Source organism: Sorex fumeus, unplaced genomic scaffold, assembly GCF_029834395.1.
Source record: "Sorex fumeus unplaced genomic scaffold, SorFum_2.1 ptg000081l, whole genome shotgun sequence".
NCBI lineage: Eukaryota > Metazoa > Chordata > Mammalia > Eulipotyphla > Soricidae > Sorex > Sorex fumeus.
The window spans coordinates 6,005,521-6,023,412 of NW_026606138.1; the positions used below are offsets into that span (position 1 = coordinate 6,005,521).

The 17,892-nt window shown below is 43.3% G+C and overlaps 1 protein-coding gene across 2 annotated transcripts in view; it reads left to right on the forward strand.

Moving 5' to 3' along the window:
* The first annotated feature begins 5,977 nt into the window (after window positions 1-5,977).
* MDM1 (Mdm1 nuclear protein) overlaps window positions 5,978-17,892 on the forward strand; it is a 42,462-nt gene continuing 30,547 nt past the window's right edge. For both annotated transcript variants that reach the window (XM_056130753.1, XM_056130752.1), the window contains exons 1-4: window positions 5,978-6,099; window positions 7,114-7,228; window positions 11,526-11,899; window positions 13,010-13,144. In XM_056130753.1, the coding sequence (XP_055986728.1) occupies window positions 6,082-6,099; window positions 7,114-7,228; window positions 11,526-11,899; window positions 13,010-13,144 (642 nt within the window). In that variant the 5' untranslated portion in view covers window positions 5,978-6,081. The remainder of the gene's footprint in view (window positions 6,100-7,113; window positions 7,229-11,525; window positions 11,900-13,009; window positions 13,145-17,892) is intronic.

Consider the following 17,892-nt stretch of genomic DNA (forward strand, 5'->3'; position numbering starts at 1 on the left):
AAGTCAAATATGTCACGCTTATCTCAGTAGGAATTTGTGGAAGCCAAAAGCTATCAAAGCACAGAATGAGACCTATCTTGTGAGGAATTACTTTTTGGCTTAGACTTTTTGGACTTTACTACTTTTTATTTTAACCATTGAATTACCATAACTTGATCATCATTATCATTATTACTACTGGTCATGGGGAGCACACCTGGTGTGTGTAAGTGGCCGCAGTGCCAGGGGTTGATGGAACACTGAACGTGCAAGGCATGTTCTCTACCACGTGAGCCACATGCGTGGCCCCAACATTATTTTGATTTTATTAATCCTGAGGAAATTTTATTGTGAATGTTAAATTTGAGGAATGCTTTAACTTATTATGTCTATATTAATTGTACCCCCAGTAATACATTTTATTTTGGGGGGAGGGGCAGGAAAGAACTAAACCTGGTAGTGCTTAGGACTTACTCCTGACTCAGTGCTCAGGAATCACTCCTGGAAGTAAACTTAACAAAAGAAGTACAGTACCTATGTGATGAAAACTGACACTGTTCAAATACATAAGACACAAATAAAAAGACATCCTGCTTTCATGGATTGGGAGAATAAACACTTTTAAAAGGCCATATAATGTTAACCAATCTGCAGGTTCCATACATGCCCTATCAAAACCAACTGGTACTTTTCAAGGAAATAGAAAAAAAATTATGACACTTGTGTAGAATTACACAAATAACCAAAGCAATAGAGAAAAAAGATATATTTCCTCCCTGACTTTTATGCTATGCTATAAAATGATAATGAAAACAGAATGCTACTGGAACAAAAACAGTCACTTAAGTAAAAGGATAGAACTGAAAGTACAGAGGTAAATTCACAGTTGGTTTTAGATAAAGAATTCAAGATCAAGCAAGAATAAAGAGAAGCCTTGTCAACAAATGGTATTGGGAAACAGGGAGCCATAATGCAAAACCAAAGCCAAAAGTAAATTGGGTTTCTGAACTGCATACACAAAAATTAACTCAAAATGAAATTAGATACAAGACCTGAAAGCATAAAATACACAGAATTAAAACTTAGGTGATACATTAATGAACACAAATTGCAGATTTGTTATTTGAAGACAAAATTCCAAAGGCAAAGGAAACCAAAGCAAAAACTAAGGGGACTAAATGAAATGAAAAGGTTTTTGTACAGAAAAACAAAACCACAAAAGTAATGAAATAAAAGGAAAACTATGAATCCGAGGAAGATATTTGTACATCATCTATAGATAAGAGATAGCTATCCAAAATATATAGAGTTCTCATATGATAAAAAAAATAAACGAAAAATAACCTACAAACCAACAAAATTGAACTGAAGATTTGAGTTGACACTTCAAGAGAATATAGATGACAAACAGGCATAAACAAAAAAAATTCTCAACTTTATGTATTACTAGGGAAATGCAGAAAAAAACCACAAGGAGATAAAATCTCACACCCATGAGAATGGCCTACTTCAGAAAGACTGTAAACAACATATGTTGACCAGGATGTGGAGAAAAAAAAAATCTCTTGTACATCGTTGGTAAGAACACAAATTGGTGTAGTCTTTATGAAAATATTAAGGAAATGCTTTGAAAACTAAAAAGCGGAGACTAGGGACATGGCTCAAAGGTCTAGTGCATATACTTTGCATGTAGGAAGTTTCATCCCTTGCACTCTGTTTCTGTGAATACTGTTGGACGTGACCCACTGGGCAGAAATTAGTTGGAAAACACTACCAAATAAAACAAACAAACAGGTCCCCCTGAAAGATACAAAATAAAAATAGAAACCCCATAGGGGCCGGAGCGATAGCACAGCGGGTAGGGCGTTTGCCTTGCACGCGGCCAACCCAGGTTCGATTCCCGGCATTCCATATGGTCCCCCAAGCACCGCCAGGAATAATTCCTGAGTGCAAAGCCAGGAATGACCCCTGAGCATTGCTGGGTGTGACCCAAAAAGGCAAAAAAAAAAAACCCAAAACAAAACAAAAATAGAAACCCTATACAAACCAGTAATCCCACTATTAGTTGCAGTATCTGAAGAACGTAGAACACTAGTTCAAAACTATATAAGCACCCTTCTGTTGCTACTGTCAGCAGTAGTAGTAGCAGGGCTAGAGCAATAGCACAGTGGTAGGGCGTTTGCCTTGTGCACAGCCAGCCCGGCCAAGCTGGGTTCGATTCCTCCTCTGCCCCTTCTTGGAGAGCCTGGCAAGCTACCGAGAGTATCTCGCCCACATGGCAAAGCCTGGAAAACTACCCGTGACATATTCGATATGCCAAACACAGTAGCAATAAATCTCAAAGTGGAGATGTTACTGGGCCTGCTAGAGCAAATCGATGAACAATGGAAGGATAGTGGATATATGTATGTATGTATTCAATGGAATACTACCCAGCTATTTAGGAAGATGAACTCTTGTCTTTTGCAACAATATGTTTGAGACAATTAGTATTTTTTCTCATGTGAGGAATGTAAATAACCAAAGCAAATGTACAAACAAAACATAACAAGAATAATTTTTTTTGGGGGGGGGGCGGTGTAGGAGGATTGGACTATACCAACAAGGCAATACCGAAGACTTACTCCTGACTTGTACTCAAGGATCACTCCTGGCACTGCTCAGGGGACTGTACGTTGTGTCAGGGATTAAATTGGGGTCATCTGCATGCAAAGCATACAAATATCTGCATACTCACGGTCCAATCTCCCTGGCTCACAAAATAAATGGCATAAGATATATGATTACTAGAGAGGAAGGGAGGAGGGAAGAAAGCATGGAGAAGGCAATCTGATCTTGAGAATAGCACAACTATACCAGCAACTGTAGCACTGTCCTCCCTTTGTTCACAGATTTGCTAGAGCAGGCACCAGTAATGTTTCCATTGTGAGACTTGTTACTGATTTTGGCATGCCGAATACGCCACGGGGAGCTTGCCAGGCTCTGCCGTGCAGGCGGGATACTCTCGGTAGCTTGCCAGGCTCTCCAAGAGAGACGGAGGAATCGAACCCTGGTCGGCCCCGTGCAAGGCAAATGCCCTACCCTCTGTGCTATAGCTCCCACCCTATACCAGTAAATGTTTTATAATGTTTGAGTACCCTCATCTCTATCTAAAACTCAAGTTAACAGTAGATGGAGATAAAACATGATCAGCTGGTGTGGATCCTGAAATTGCCAGCCTAAATTAGGTTCCCATAGTAGCAAGTCTCCTGGGGGGGGGGGGGGGGGGGGGGGAAAGCACAGGTTCTGGATGTCAAGCTTGTGCTTAAGCAAGCAGCACTTTTTTTTTTGTCAAGAATAGCTACTTTGTCAGTGGAAATGCTCTCTAACACATACTGGTGTCCCCTTAATGAAAAAGTGACATAAAAAAAAGAGGTGTGATTATGCCACAGGGATGGGCAGTCTCATGCTGTGCCCAGTGGAGACTCAGTACTCTAATAAAGTTGTAGTGCCAATAGTAAGAATGACACTCTAGGGACAAAGGAAATAGAACACTGTTTAGGTTGTGGGTTTTGCATGTTCCAGACTCATTCATTTCATGGTACCACATCCCATCCCCGCCACACAACCCTCTTCGGCAGCATGACCCTGGTGGTCTCTGGTACCCAGAGCATAAGCAGGCAGCATTGTACCCTGTGACCCTCATACTAAATCACCAGTTTACTGGCAGAGAATTGTTGGGAGTCCCCTTGAGCGTTGGTTGGCGGTAAAAAAAAAATACATGACAGATGTGTGTGTATTGGAATAAGTGGCAATGTTAAAATGTTTATTATGTGTGGTAGCTGTAAACATTGCTAAGACACTTTTTAGGGATTCCCCAGAATAGTCCTGTAAATGTAGAGTCCTGAGTCTGCTCCCTGAAGTAGCAGAATTTAAGAGTTGGTAAAACACAGGCTACAAACTCCAATTTTCCAAGGTGCTCCTTTTTCTTTTCTGCATCTCTGCCTCACAAACTGAAGTGATAGGCTTTTGATTAAAGATTAAAAAATTAAAAATTAAAAATTAAAAAATGAAATATTCTTCTTTGAGTCCTTAAAACTGATCTCAGCAAAACAGATTATCTCTTGGGTTTAAACCCAGATTATATTACTAAATTTTTACCATCTGATCTTGGAATTTTTCATTATTTGTTCCTTGCTTTGCAATAATAACTGCTCTTGTTTAGTAAATAGGCTAAATCTCACAGGCTTGCTATTGCTGTTTTTACCTTACATTATTGGTAACAAAGCTGTAGGTATAAATAGAACCATGTCCTTCCTACCTTGTAAAATCCAGCTGCCTTCCAGCAGAGGACTTTTGTTTTATGTTCCACTGTGTCTTGTTTGTGCCATTCTTAATTTACACGAAAGAGATGCTGCCATCACCAATTAACATTTATCAAGGGACCCCTGGAAGCCTGGCCGCATAGGGGTTAATTTAATATTCTCTTTGTTTCAGATTATTAGGTGGCTCCTTCAAATGAATTTTTAAGTATCTCAGCCATGATAAAGAAGAAAAGAAACATCAATTAGAATTCAGGAAGACAAGCCTTCTGAGAAAATGTTTAAAGGAGAACATCAAGGACTGGCATTAGTATTTGAAAGGTTAAAAGAGGTGTCTTTTTATGCAGTCAACAAATAACTAAAGTAAAAGGCATTGCATTCATTATTCCTGAAAGAAAGCTGGCAGCATGCGGTTAGACATCTGCCCTTTGATCTTGCCATTTCCCCTTTTATTTATTTCAGTCTTTGTAATCTGCCAGAGGCTTTTTCTAGTCAGCTCTGCCCTGACTAGATAACTCCTTCCTCGAACTTCCATAGCCCTTGTCGTTTACATCTCTTATTTGGAAATTTAGCACATGATATATATTATACCATGGGATAAAAATGTGTTCATTCTCCCCAAGTATTATCAGAGAACTGACTGGACAATTCATTTATTTCTTGCCCCTCAGGGTCAGGATAGCGTTCAAGCAACTGTGGAACCTCAAGAAAAACTTATTCATGACGTTGGCAAACCTATTAAAATGAGATGAAATTTTATTTTACCTTTCTAAAAGGTGACAGCAAATGCAATGCGTTGCAAGTTGACACAAACATCATTGATGTTTTCTGACTTTCAGAGCTTTATGCGCATTTGTTTGGAGGGGTGGGGAAATTGAGATAGGAAGTCAGCTGCGGTTTGAAAGCACGGTTCTTGAAGGCAAATTTCGATAAAAGATATTTTTAGGGGCTGGAGCAATAGCACAGCGGGTAGGGCGTTTGCCTTGCACGGGGCTGACGGGGTTCGATTCCCAGCATCCCATATGGTCCCCGAGCACCGCCAGGAGTGATTGCTGAGTGCAAAGCCAGGAGTAACCCCTGAGCATCGCCGGGTGTGACTCAAAAAGAAAAAAAAATATATATATATATATGTTTTTAGCCTGCCTGAGCTATACTTATTTTGGGGTCTACTCCTTTGTCCTGGCACTACGTAATAAAACATAAATGCAGGTTAGAAGAAGTGATATTCAGGAGAACAGACATGGGCATTTTCGAGTTAGAGAAAGAAACAGTGCATTCCACCATGCATTTTGGAATTGTGAACACCTGCATGTTCTATACATTTTGGAATTGTGAACACCTATACGTTCTGTGCCTTTAAGAGCCGGTGACTCGGAACTCCCAACTGCACGCTGACCCGCAGCAGCCCAGCGAGGCGCTTGAGGCGGTTCTAGAACGAAGCTCCCGCGGGGCCCCGCCCACTCGCCGTTCCCGGACTCTCATTGGCCGGCCTTCCTCCCGCCTCTCGCCTACCGGCTTTGCATCGGCAGGCACTTATTGGTCGACTCCTACCGACGGCGAGCGAGTCTCCGCGTCTCTATTGGTTGTTCGTCTTCAGAAGAGGCGGGGGAAAGGGCGGTACGACGGGGCTCCAGGAGGGAAGCGCGCTGTGCGCCGGCGCGTCGTCGGGGACGCCGGGCCGCGTGTTTTTTTTTTTTTTTTTTGCTAGGGAACCGACTGTTGTCGCCCCGCCCCCCCGGGGCTGGGGGGGGTGTTTGTCCCGTTAACTGTCGGAGTGGCGGGGGCGCCAGCGCCAGGCGACATGCCGGTGCGTTTCAAGGTGAGAGCGAGGTGGGATGCGGGTCGCAGGGGGGCGGGGTGCGGGCCCAGGCTGGCGGGCGGGCTCCGCGGGGTGGTGGCCCCTTGGCCCGCGGGTCCAGCCGGCGCAGTTCAGGAGGAGGCTGCGCTGCTCGGACCGGGCACGCAGTCTCTGTCCACCGTCACCTAGTGGAAGGGTTCGATGCTTTCGAGACAACTTCTAGCATTGCTGCCGGAGGGGGAGTGTCGGGTGGGCTCGGAGGAGTGGAGATGGAGGAGGGCACTTGATTCGGGGCGCTAAGGTGGCGCTTCAGGGCGGTCCCATGCTGTGTGACCCTTTTAGAGTCCAGCATTTGAGCCTCTCCTTTTTAAAAGCTTGTGTCTTTTAAAGGCGTGAGCAAGGAGACCAGCGCCAAGACGGGGTTTCCTAAGGAAGGCGCTTGGCTTTTTCGGTTTGAGATTTTTGACCCAGAGTCCCACCCAGACTTTTGTGCCTTTTGGCTGTTCCTGTGTTCAGCATTTTGACCCAAATGTTGCAGATCGCTGGTAGCAGTCGCTTGTCCAGCATGCTGCAGGGTGACGATTGAACGTCAGGATCGTTCTACCAAACCCGCCTGCTCTGTCCTACCTTAAGGGCTTGTGTCCAAAAACGGGAGGGGAGTTTGTCTTTGGTTGCCCGCACAATTTTGAAAGATGCTAGGCAGGAGACATAATCCTGTGTACCTGGTGAGAACATAGCATGATAATAGTCATCTGTTACCGGAGGGGCACTCAGGTGTTGGGACTGGCAAGAGGCTAGCCAGCCTGAACCCCGGATTTCCTGCCTCAAGTGGCCCTGAAGATTAAAGGATCTAATATGTGAACTGCTTATGGCTGGGTGAATGTTATCTGTTCATAAGAAGCTTATTTGTGTTTAATTATAAGTCTTCAGGCTCTCCCCTCCTTTTAAAGGGTCACGAATTATTTCTTACGACGTCTGATTTAAAAAATTTTGATCACCAGCTGCTTTGGACTCAAGTTGTGCTTTGTATTGCAGGGGCTGAGTGAATACCAGAGAAACTTCCTTTGGAAAAAGTCCTATTTGTCAGAATGTTACAATCCCTCAGTGGCTCAAAGGCACCCATGGGCTGGACTTAGATCAGATCAGTTTGGTAAGTTGAGCAAACCAATAGTCATGATAAACTTAATAAAATCCTTGCACCGAGTTTGCAAAATAAAGGTAAAGGTAAAGGTAAAGGCCCTCCCGTTGATCGTCGATTTGCTCGAGCGGGCCCAGTAACGTCTCCATTGGAGACTTTGTTGTTACTGTGTCTGGCATATCGAATACTCTCGGTAGCTTGCCGGGCTCTCCGAGAGGGGCGGAGGAATCGAACTCGGGTCGGCCATGTTGGCCGCGTGTAAGGCGAATGCCCTACCCGCAGTGCTATCGCTCCAGCCCTGCAAAATAAAAAGAATGATTTATTAAATTATTGTAAAACATCGGTCAGTGGAGTCATTTGCTTATTCAAGAGTATTTCTCGGGGTTGGGGAGGGGGTAGGATGGGGTGGGAGATGGGGTCACTGTAGACCAGGACTCGCCCCACCTTTAAGGGAGATAGCCTTGAATGAGACAAAGACCTTTAACTGTGGGAAAAATAGTAAATTGAAAAGTCCTGTTTTAAAGTCCTTCAGGTTGTTAAAGAAAACAGATAACTGGGGGGAGGGAAGGGTGGGCTGGAGGGGCTGCACTGTAGCTTGAGAATCACCTTTATGAAGCTCTGTGAGGTGCATTTGAGCTGAGATTTGAGAACTGAGGGTAGACGAGCATGGGGAGCATTTCTCCTGATACTTTGAGGAATGGAAGCTTAGATTTAGTGCTTTGTTCCAGATTTCACAGCCAAGTGGCAGAACTGTGATTGGATAGCAAGTCAGTTTTTCTTAACACCCATGACTTCAGAGACTGGACATGTCATCATGCTTCTGTTCTTCCTTTTCTCAGACGTCTGGAGCAAGGTTTCCCAGTACAAGGTAGAAGGAGAAAAGAGAGGCTGAGCATAAAGCATCTGCTTGTATAATTCTTCCTCATTAGACACACACACACACACACACACTCTCTCTCTCTCTCTCTCTCTCTCTCATACTCTCTCTCTCTCACTCATTCACTCGCTCACTCGCTCACCCACCCCCCCACCGCCCCCAGTAGCCCTTTGATTCACCACATTATTCCCAACAAGTACCTGCATGGCTAATTCCGTTTTGTTTGGAGGCACACCTGGCAGTGCCTAGTGGCTGCTTCTGACTCAGTGCTTGGGAGTTGCACCTGGAGTGTTCCGGAGGCCATGTTCAGTGCCCGGGATCAGACTTGGGCCTCCTTCCAGTGAAGCCTGTGCTCCAGCCCCCAAACTGATTTTTGAATGGATGGGGGGAACCTACATTTATATGCCATATTAGTTTTGTCATTTTGGACAGATTTGACTTGCTGCTCTTGTTTCTCTCTGTTGGGAGGGATTAACAGACTTCCTGTGAAGGGCGCACAGAGGAGTGTGTGCGTGGGGCCCGCTTGCCCACTGTGCCATGGGTGTAGCCCCTGCGGGATGCTGTTGCAGCTCCACTGTTAAGTGATTTAAAAAGCCAGGAAATGTTTTGAGTGTTGGTTGTTCAGAGCATGAGGAGATGTTCTCAGGATTTGGTTTGAAGAGCAGAGGGAAAAGTAGGACAGCAGTAATCGCCCTGTTAGGTTCCTTTGAGTCATCAGGAACCTTTATTCAAAGGCTTGGGTGCCCCCGAGCCCCATACTGGGTGCTGCTGGTAGTCCTCTTCAAGTGACCCAAAAGAGATGAGAATAATCCAAAATAAATTTCTTAAATTCAAGCTATATCCAACTGAGGGCCAAGAAGGACTAGAAACCTGTTCCCGTAATGTTTGAGCCTAGAGATAAGCGACATTGGAGGGTAGGGGTTTTGCATTGAGACTGGGAGCAAAACCATCCTAACGTTTGGTGCATGAGAAAGGATAGTCGGGGCAGACGTGCCACAGGGGAGATGCCGTGAGGGCTTGGTGCCCAGCAGGACTCCAGGATGTTCTGGAAGGGAGGTGTCGACTAAGAAGTTTCTGCATAGCTACCTGGGACAGGTCTGCTGTTTGTTTAATGAAGTGTCTGCAGGGGCTTTGCAGCTGCTCTGAGACATGACAGGGCACTGGAGATCTTCCCCTTACATTTGCTCTTTTTTCTGAAGTTCTGTTTATTGATCAGGAGAAGTCTGGGGGCCATGTTCTTCAACTGTTTCGCTTTTGTACCCCTTAAAAGAATTTATAATGTTTTTGTATCCTTTCACATTTGTAAATCTTAATAGTTTTTGAAGGATATGATTTGTGACACACTGGATATTGTGTATCTATGTGTTTTTTTTTTATCTTGAAGCTGTCAGTGTAGTTCATTCAATTTGCAGTACATTGTATAATTGGGAATGTCAGCTTTCACTGGGAAATGAATCAGGCAAATTGGAATGATGATTAGAATGATTTTCTGTGAGGAAGAAGAGAGCCTCTTTATTTTTTTGCTCAGAGAAATGTGTTACAATGCCTGAAGGCAAGTCATATGATAACTTTAATAATTAATCAATTAGTTACTTAAAAATTTTTCTTTGGTTGTTGAGGGGTGGCTCGACCCAACTGTGCTCAGCTCTCACTCCTGGCATTGTAGTCAGGGATCGCTCCTGGTATACACCGTGTGGGGTGCTGGGGACTGAACCTGGGTTGACTGTGCCAGGTAAGCACCCTACCTGCTGTACCCTCTTTCCAGCCCACAACACAACTGAATTTTAATTCCCAGATAGGTAGAAAAGTTGTGGAGTTGAATAAAATAAAGTGCCATTTCTTTGTTACTTCTGATCTCTGCCTTCTGTGCTTTGTGGTCAAAAGCTTTCCCTCAGGAGTTGTGTTTTCTTGAATTGTCCCTTGTCTTCTCCACCTGTAAACCACTCCCCCCCCCCCCAACTCCCTTGGGGCTGGTTGTGAGGTGTGCCTTTTGTAAGTGGGAAAAGCGTGATTATGAAGGTGTGCTGGGAAGTGGAGCCACAGAGGGCAGCTGCAGCTCTTAGGCAGATCAGTGTCAGAAGCGTACACGGGGGCCCTCTGGGTGAGAAAAGAATTCTGTATACCTGCTTATTCCCTTCAGCACCCTGCAGTGCTGTTTATGGGCCCCCAAGACATGTGCCCGCCTGGTTTGAAAGACCACTGGGCAGGGAAGGGGCGGGAGACCTGGGGCTCGATGGTTGGAACCTCCATGATCACAAGGACTTAACAACCCCATGGTGAGCTATAACGATTTTCACAAATTTTCTTTTACTGAAGTATTTTTATTAATTCCACTCGTCATTTAGTTGGAACAAGAGGTATAAAATAAACTGTCAAATGCCTGCTAAGGGGTGTGGTTGGGGAAACAGGGACAGTGGTAGAGGGAAGGTCACGCTGGTGGTGGGATTGGTGTTGGAACATCAAAAGCCCCTAACAACTATATTATGAATAACTTTGTAAGTCACATGTAAGTCACATTAAATAAAGCATTTTATTTAAAAAACTCCATGATTGCTGCTGAAGAGCTGGGGATGCTCCTCCTGCTTGAATTTGTCTCTTTTCTCTCTTTTTTCCCCCTTTCCCTCGTAGTCCTCATTTTTCTTTCCCGCCTGCACAGTCTTCTGTGTATTTAAAGACTGGCCTCAATCTAGGACAGTGGTCCCGTGGTGGCCGTTCCACAGAGCTCTCTTACCTGGGAGAAGGCTGAATTTTGGACATTTGCTTGCCAGACAGAAACATTGAGAAGTGGTATCTTCGCTCCTGTTAAAAGGGTCCATTCTGTTTAATTCTCAGGAAATCAAGGCAAATGTAGAACCAAGTTCCTGCCTAACGGCATCTCATCTCATCTTGGCTCCTCTGCACAAGAGAAGCTTTGTGATGGGTTCCAGATTTTGACAGAACGAGGCTCCGTTGTTCTGTTAAGTAGCACAGGAAAGTAATTAGAAACGGAGGCAACATGTCCTGCCTGGCTGGCCAGGCCCGTCACTTGGCTGTTCTAGTGAGTGGTGTGAGGATACCTCAAACATCGTGACCCCGATTTCAGATTTTAAGAGGCCAGGGAGATAGCTCACAGTGCTCGGGCATGTGCTGGCGTATAGACCCTCCCCAGTCTGATCCCCAGCACCCTGAGCATCAGGATAGAAATAGCCAGTCCCCAAGCCCCTCGGGATGTGACCCCAAAGCCAAATAGACTGATAATAGAAGCTATTCAAAGCAAAAGTAAAGGTTTTATGTTGGAAAAACACACACTTTTTAATCTTGTAAACAAAAGTCAAGGGTGCTGTGTGAGGACCTCACTGTATTTTAAATTCTTTCTCCTACTAGATATTATTGAAAAATTGCTTTTGTAACTCTGCTTTGGTAACTGCTGTTGTTTTATATGGATTTTTGTAGGAATCACAAGAGAGCCAGGTTTTCTCTCCAAAAGAAAAGTCCCTTACCATGACCCACAGATTTCAAAATCTTTTGAGTGGCATGGACCTGTCACACAAAGCGATGTGGTTCTGTCACCCAAGCCCAGAGCACCAGAAACAGCAAAATTACAAGAAACAAACCAAGAAGATGGTGGTAATGAAGAAAAAGTTCCTGTGTTAGAAGCTTGCAGGGTTCCCAAGAGAACTAGATCTCACTCTGCAGACTCCAGAACAGAAGGGGCTTCAGATATTGTGGAAAATAATGAGGATGAACTAGTGGACCATGCACCAGTTACTGAAAATGTACAATCGGAACAGACTACGGGGCTTCTTTCAGAAAATGTAGATGATGGGGTAGGTGTGGTCACTGTTTTTTTTTCAAAAGTATAAACTTCCTTGTAGACTTTACCATAACTTCAGCCATGCTACACATCATGCCTAACAAATTTTCATTACTTTTTGGTCTACTGTCTTCTAGAATTATTGGTAAGAGGCCGTTGACTCAGTTATTGTGAACTAGTTCTAGTCTTAATAGTTACCATTTTGTACTGTTTATCCTAAGATATCCCTTCGCTGGTAGGACACTTTGCCTCTGGATTGTATTCATCATATCTCAGCACCTGAATCCTAAGGGAGAGATCAAGTGAAAATAGAAAAGCGGGGACTTGGCTATTACTTCTGGCTGGGTCCTTTTCAGTTTCTTCTTGTGTGCCAGTGAGGAAACAAACAGAATCTCAGTTGACAAAATGAAGAAAGAAGGAGAGTTCTGGCTGGATCTCAGAGATCTGGCAGTTCTGCTCTCGTATGTCTTGGCTGGCCTGCGGGACAGTCCTTGCAAGCACATAAACTGAGGCTGCAGAGGCCGGGCAGGCAGCTGACCGCCTCCCACACATTCCCTGCTTCCCTGCGTCTGCCTGTTTCATGCCACTTCTCACTGCAACCTCGGAGAGGCATTTAGAAGTGCTGGAGAAGAATCTGTGGCTTGCCTGGATCTTTAGGGTACAGGCAGGGTGTCAGAGGAAACAAGGAAGGTACTAATATAAGTGGTGGGCAGAGGTAGGGATATCTCAGCCACAGTGTGTGGAAGACAGATTGCTCTCGTTTTTCACTATTAGATTCAACAATGGTAATTGGTAGGAAAGAAATGAGAAATGTTATCTTTTTTTCTGGCATGCATGGTAAGAATTAGGAAAGGATCTGTGAGTAGATTGACAAAAGGGAGATTATCAGTTGAAATACGTTTGCTGTACAACAATACACATATAGTTAACAGTATTGCACTGTACATGTAATTTTAAGGGAATATATTTTAGTTCATATTTTTGCCCCAGTTTAAAAAAATGACTGAATAGAAATTTTAAAGGATTTTAAGAGTTTTAAGTGGAATTCTTTCTTCTCTCTCTCTCCTCTCTCTCTCTCCCCCCCACTCTCTCCTCCTCTCCTCCCCCGCCCCCCATCTCACAGGTGGATAGAGTTCTTCGGAAGAAAGCTGGATTGACTGTGGTTCCTTCAAAGAGTGCCTTGAGAAATTCTGAATATCAAAGGCAGTTTGTTTGGAAGACCCCGAAAGAAATTACTCCAGGTTTTACAGCCAATCAGGTAGTTTTAATGAATGTATATTAAATTCTTGAGTTCTATGAGTTTTTTGAGTTTTATATCTGATGTGGTGTTGCAGATTTGCATAGAGCTAAAATTTGAAAGAAACTAGATATGTAGGCCTGCAGGTAAGTTCTTGAAAAAGTTAAAAATGAAAAACTTGCTAAAGTTATACTATTATGTATTATTTATAATAATAATACACTATCTTAGGTGACTGGTGATCATTGTTGCCAGATTCATCACATATATTAAAAACAAAACAGTGTAATGAAAACTGGGACTAGTAAGTTTTTATATGCTAGTGAGGTGTTTATATTAAAAAAAGATTAACATTCTTTTTATCCTAAAATGTTATTTTTAGTTGACTTATATTGCATGTTTTCTGAGAAAAGCATAACAGCTTTGGGTGTTTATTTATTTTGTCACTGTCACTGTCCTCCCATTGTTCGTTGATTTGCTCGAGCGGGTCCAGTAACATTGTGAGACTCGTTACTTTGTTTTGGCATATCAAATACATCACAGGTAGCTTGCTAGGCTTTGCTGTGCAGGCGAGATATTCTCAGTAGGTTGCCAGGCTCTCTAAGAGGGGTAAAGGAATCGAAGGTGGAGGAATCGGACTTGAGTCAGCCGACCCGGCCTCGTGCAAGGCAAACGCCCTACCCGCTGTGCTATTGCTCCAGCTTTTATTTTATTTTAGTAAATGTAAAATATGTTGAAAGTAATAAAAAGGTGGTATTTTCCCTTGTATCAGTTAAACAGTAATAGGACATGAATTATATATACAAAATTCAAAAGGTATAATGATAAGTAATGTAAATCTAGATTTCATTATTCCTTTGTAAAATTTTAATGTTGGATTGCCATTACTAATTAGTCTTATTTACTATTATTCTCTACACTTTTTAGACTCTTAACTTTATAACGTCTTATTTACTATTATTATCTTCTCTACACTTCATAGACCCTTAACTTTATATGTATGTTCTTAACTGAACTCCCTGTGTAATTTGGAAATACTTCTGTTTTGAATATCCTCAAAGGCCCCTTAATGTTTAGTTCTTTACTTTATCCTAATGCTTGTGTTTTAAGTGTAAAATTTAATTATCATTCTACCCACACGAAAAAGCCTGGCAAGCTACCTGTGACATATTCAATATGCCAAACACAGTAACAACAAGTCTCACAATGGAGACGTTACTGGGCCCGCTCGAGCAAATCGATGAACAACGGGAGGATAGTGCTACAGTGCTACAGTGCTTTAAGACTATAAAATAAAGGGATGTGCACCTTTTTATTAATCTAGTAAAAGATATTCCTTCATTCTCAACCTAGTAAATGGGGTTTAGTACTTCTTTGTGAATTGCCTTGCAAATATTCCTGGCTGGTGAAGGTACTCCAAAATCTATGGCCTCCTTGGGTCCAGTGCCTTTTGCCTACCCCACAGTGGGGCACTTTGGGAAAAACTGGATTAGAAATGGAATATAAAATAAATCACTAGCAATACCTTTATTAGTAGCTTTACTGGTTTTATTCATGAGGGTTTTCAAATCATGATACGGGGTAACGGATGGTCTTTGTGCAAAGCATACCAGTCGGAGGCCTGTGATTGTTAGAGTGCTGTGCTTGGAGCTGAGAAAGCACTGAGGAGCTGTGGAGCTCTTCTACCAGACACCTGTTTTCTGAAAGGACGCCTCATATTTATATGCAAAGGAGTCAGCATCATTTTTAGCAGTAGTGTCCTTGAGGTTGTCCTGTCCTTAAAAAGATCCATGTTAGATTTGATTGGTATGAAAACGTACTGTTCATTGTCATATAGCAGTAGTGTATCTCATTTGCTCTCTAGCTCTTTTCCGTTTGCTTTCTCTGAAATCAGTGATAATTTATCGTAAAATGAAAACCTTATTATGGGTACAAATGAAAACCATACTACGGGTAACAGGAAACATTTAAAGAGAGAAACATCTAAACTATCTGATGCTGTTGCTTGCTTTAAGCTAAAAATCAACAGCAAAAAACCCTGAACAATTGAACGCCAGAATTCAAAATGTTAAGATTTTTCTGTTGTTTCAGAAAAAAAAGAATCATGTTAAAGGAAAAATCTGTAGAACTGAAGAGTTGCCTTGTAATACTAACATCAGTGTTCATATTATTATTAACACTTGCCTTTTTTCCCCACTTTTATAATTTTATTTATTGAATCACCGTGAGAGCAGTTACAAAGCTTTCAGGCTTAAGTCTCAGTCATACAATTAAACACCCATCCCTTTACCAGTGCCCATTTTCCACCACCAAAAACCCCAGTATAACCCCCATCCCACACCCTCCCCCTACTTGTGGAGCAGATGATTTCCGCATTATGCTCTCTCCTTTAATATTAATGTAATATTAATATTACATTTAATATTTCAACACCAGACCCACCATTATTATTTGGGATTTTTACCCCAACATTCAGATCTGCTGAAAAGGCAACAGTAGACAATTTGTTTTCCATTGCTGGTAAGGAATAACATAATGTCGCACAGCCACAGTAGTGGCTGCGTGATTTTGGAATTCTGAAATTTTAACAATTAAATCTGGAGGGATTTCTGCCAAAACCTGCTGGGTTCGGAGATTTGTTTCTGAGTCTCTTGGATCATGGCTGTTAAGCAGCTTGATCAGGAGCCAGAGGCTGTGCGTAGGCGGTGACTTGGGGTCTCGTTGGAATGGGGAGAAAAGGGCCGGCTCCACCCTCATCCTGCGAGGCCCTGCATGTCTCATCACTGTGGGCCCAATCCTAACTGTCCAATGACCTCTGGAGGATGGCAGCCACTGAGCCGCCAAGAGGGAGCCAGTGGAGGAACAGCACCCTTTTCCCCCTGGGGTGGCCTGGCGCTAGTAACCTACTGCGGGGACTGGATGCATTTCTACCCAATTTCTGCTGGGTTTCGAGATTTGTTTCTGAGTCTCTGGGATCATGGCCATTAAGTAGCTTGATCAGGAGCCAGAGAGACCATTTGTGGCCAGTGACTCTGGGTCTTGTTGAGGTGGGGAGGAAAGGGCCGGCTCCACCCCCATCCCGTGAGGCCCCGCGTGTCTCATCACTGCGGGCCCAAAGGAGGAAAGGGCCGGCTCCACCCCCATCCCGTGAAACCCCGCATGTCTCATCACTGCGGGCCCAAATCTGACCATCCAGTGGCCTCTAGAGGATGGTGACCACCAAGGCACCAGGGGGAACAGGCCAAGGCATGAAACCGATTCCCACCTGGGGCAGCCTGGCACCAGTAAACTACTGTGGGGACTGGATGCATTTCTGCCAAAAGCAGCTGGGTTCCAAGATTTGTTTCTGAGTCTCTGGGATCATGGCCATTAAGCAGCTTGATCAGGAGCCAGAGAGGCCATTCATGGGCAGTGATCGGGGGTCTTGTTGGGGTGGGGAGGAAAGGGCTGGCTCCACCCCCATCCAGTGAGGCCCAGTATGTCTTGTCATTGTTGGCCCAAACCTGACTTTCCAATGGCCTCTGGAAGATGGCAGCGAAGGGGGAGCAGGCGGAGGGACAACACCCTTTCCCCTCTGGGTGGTCTGGCACTAGTAACCGGTTCATTGCAGGGACCAGACACATCTCTGCCAAAAGCCACTGGGTTCCAAGGTTTGTCTCTGAGTGTCTGGGATCATGGCTATTAAGCAGTTCGATCAGGAACCAGAGAGGCCTTACCTCCAATTATATAGCTGAGCCAGAGGTGGTTTGTGGGTGTGTCTCCCACATACCTAACTTTTGGCCATTTACTTACTTGGTAAACTTTGCCCCAAGTTTTTGAGGTCTGGCCAAAGGCACAGCAGCAATTTTGGGGTTTCTTGAAGTCTGAAGGCGCCATTAGGCTGCTGATGCATTCCCCTCACAGGAACAGGTTGACCTGCTGGCGGCACCATACCTACCACTTGCCTTTTTTTTTTTTTTTTTACTTATCCATTACTAAGCAAGTGGGAGGGTGGCAGAGAGGATTTTGCTGTAGGAATGGAGGGGAGGGAAGGTATGGTTCCTTATTTGTTTTGATGAAGACATTATTTTGATTATGGTAGCACTATATTAAAAAATTAGGGATGAATATAGAAGGTTGATTGTTGTTTTCTAACATTCGTTGAATTTTAATTGATAAACATGATATATTTACACTATATTCTGCGTTTGACATGAATACAATGTAAAGTGATGACCTTGATCAAATTAGTTAACACCTTTCCTCAGTTAATTGCCTTTCAGCAAATCTCAAGTGTACAATACAACATTATTAATTATAGTTACTGTGCTGTGCTTTGGTTCTCCAGAACATATTTACTGAAATAATTAAAAAGCCCTTGACAAACATCTCTCCATTTCACCACTCCCTGTCCCCTGGCAGCTACCACTGTCTTTGATTTTATAAGTTTATATTGTTAGATTTTGCGTATAAGTCCTCTTGTAGTTATCTTTCTGAGCCTGGTTTATTTCTCTTAGTATATGTTCTCTAAGTTCATCCAAGTTTGTTATTGCAGATAGCAGGAGTTTGAGTTTGAGTTTTTTTCCAAGACTGGAAATATTTCATGTATATTAATATATACACCCAATAGAATGTTTATTATTAAAATGTAACATGTATTGCACATTTTGTTCATTTATTCACTTATCTATAGATGCTCATTTTGATTTCCTATCTTGGTAGTTAACAAATAATACTGTAATGAACATGAGAGTGCAAATACCTTTTGTTTTTGTTTTTTGGGCCACACC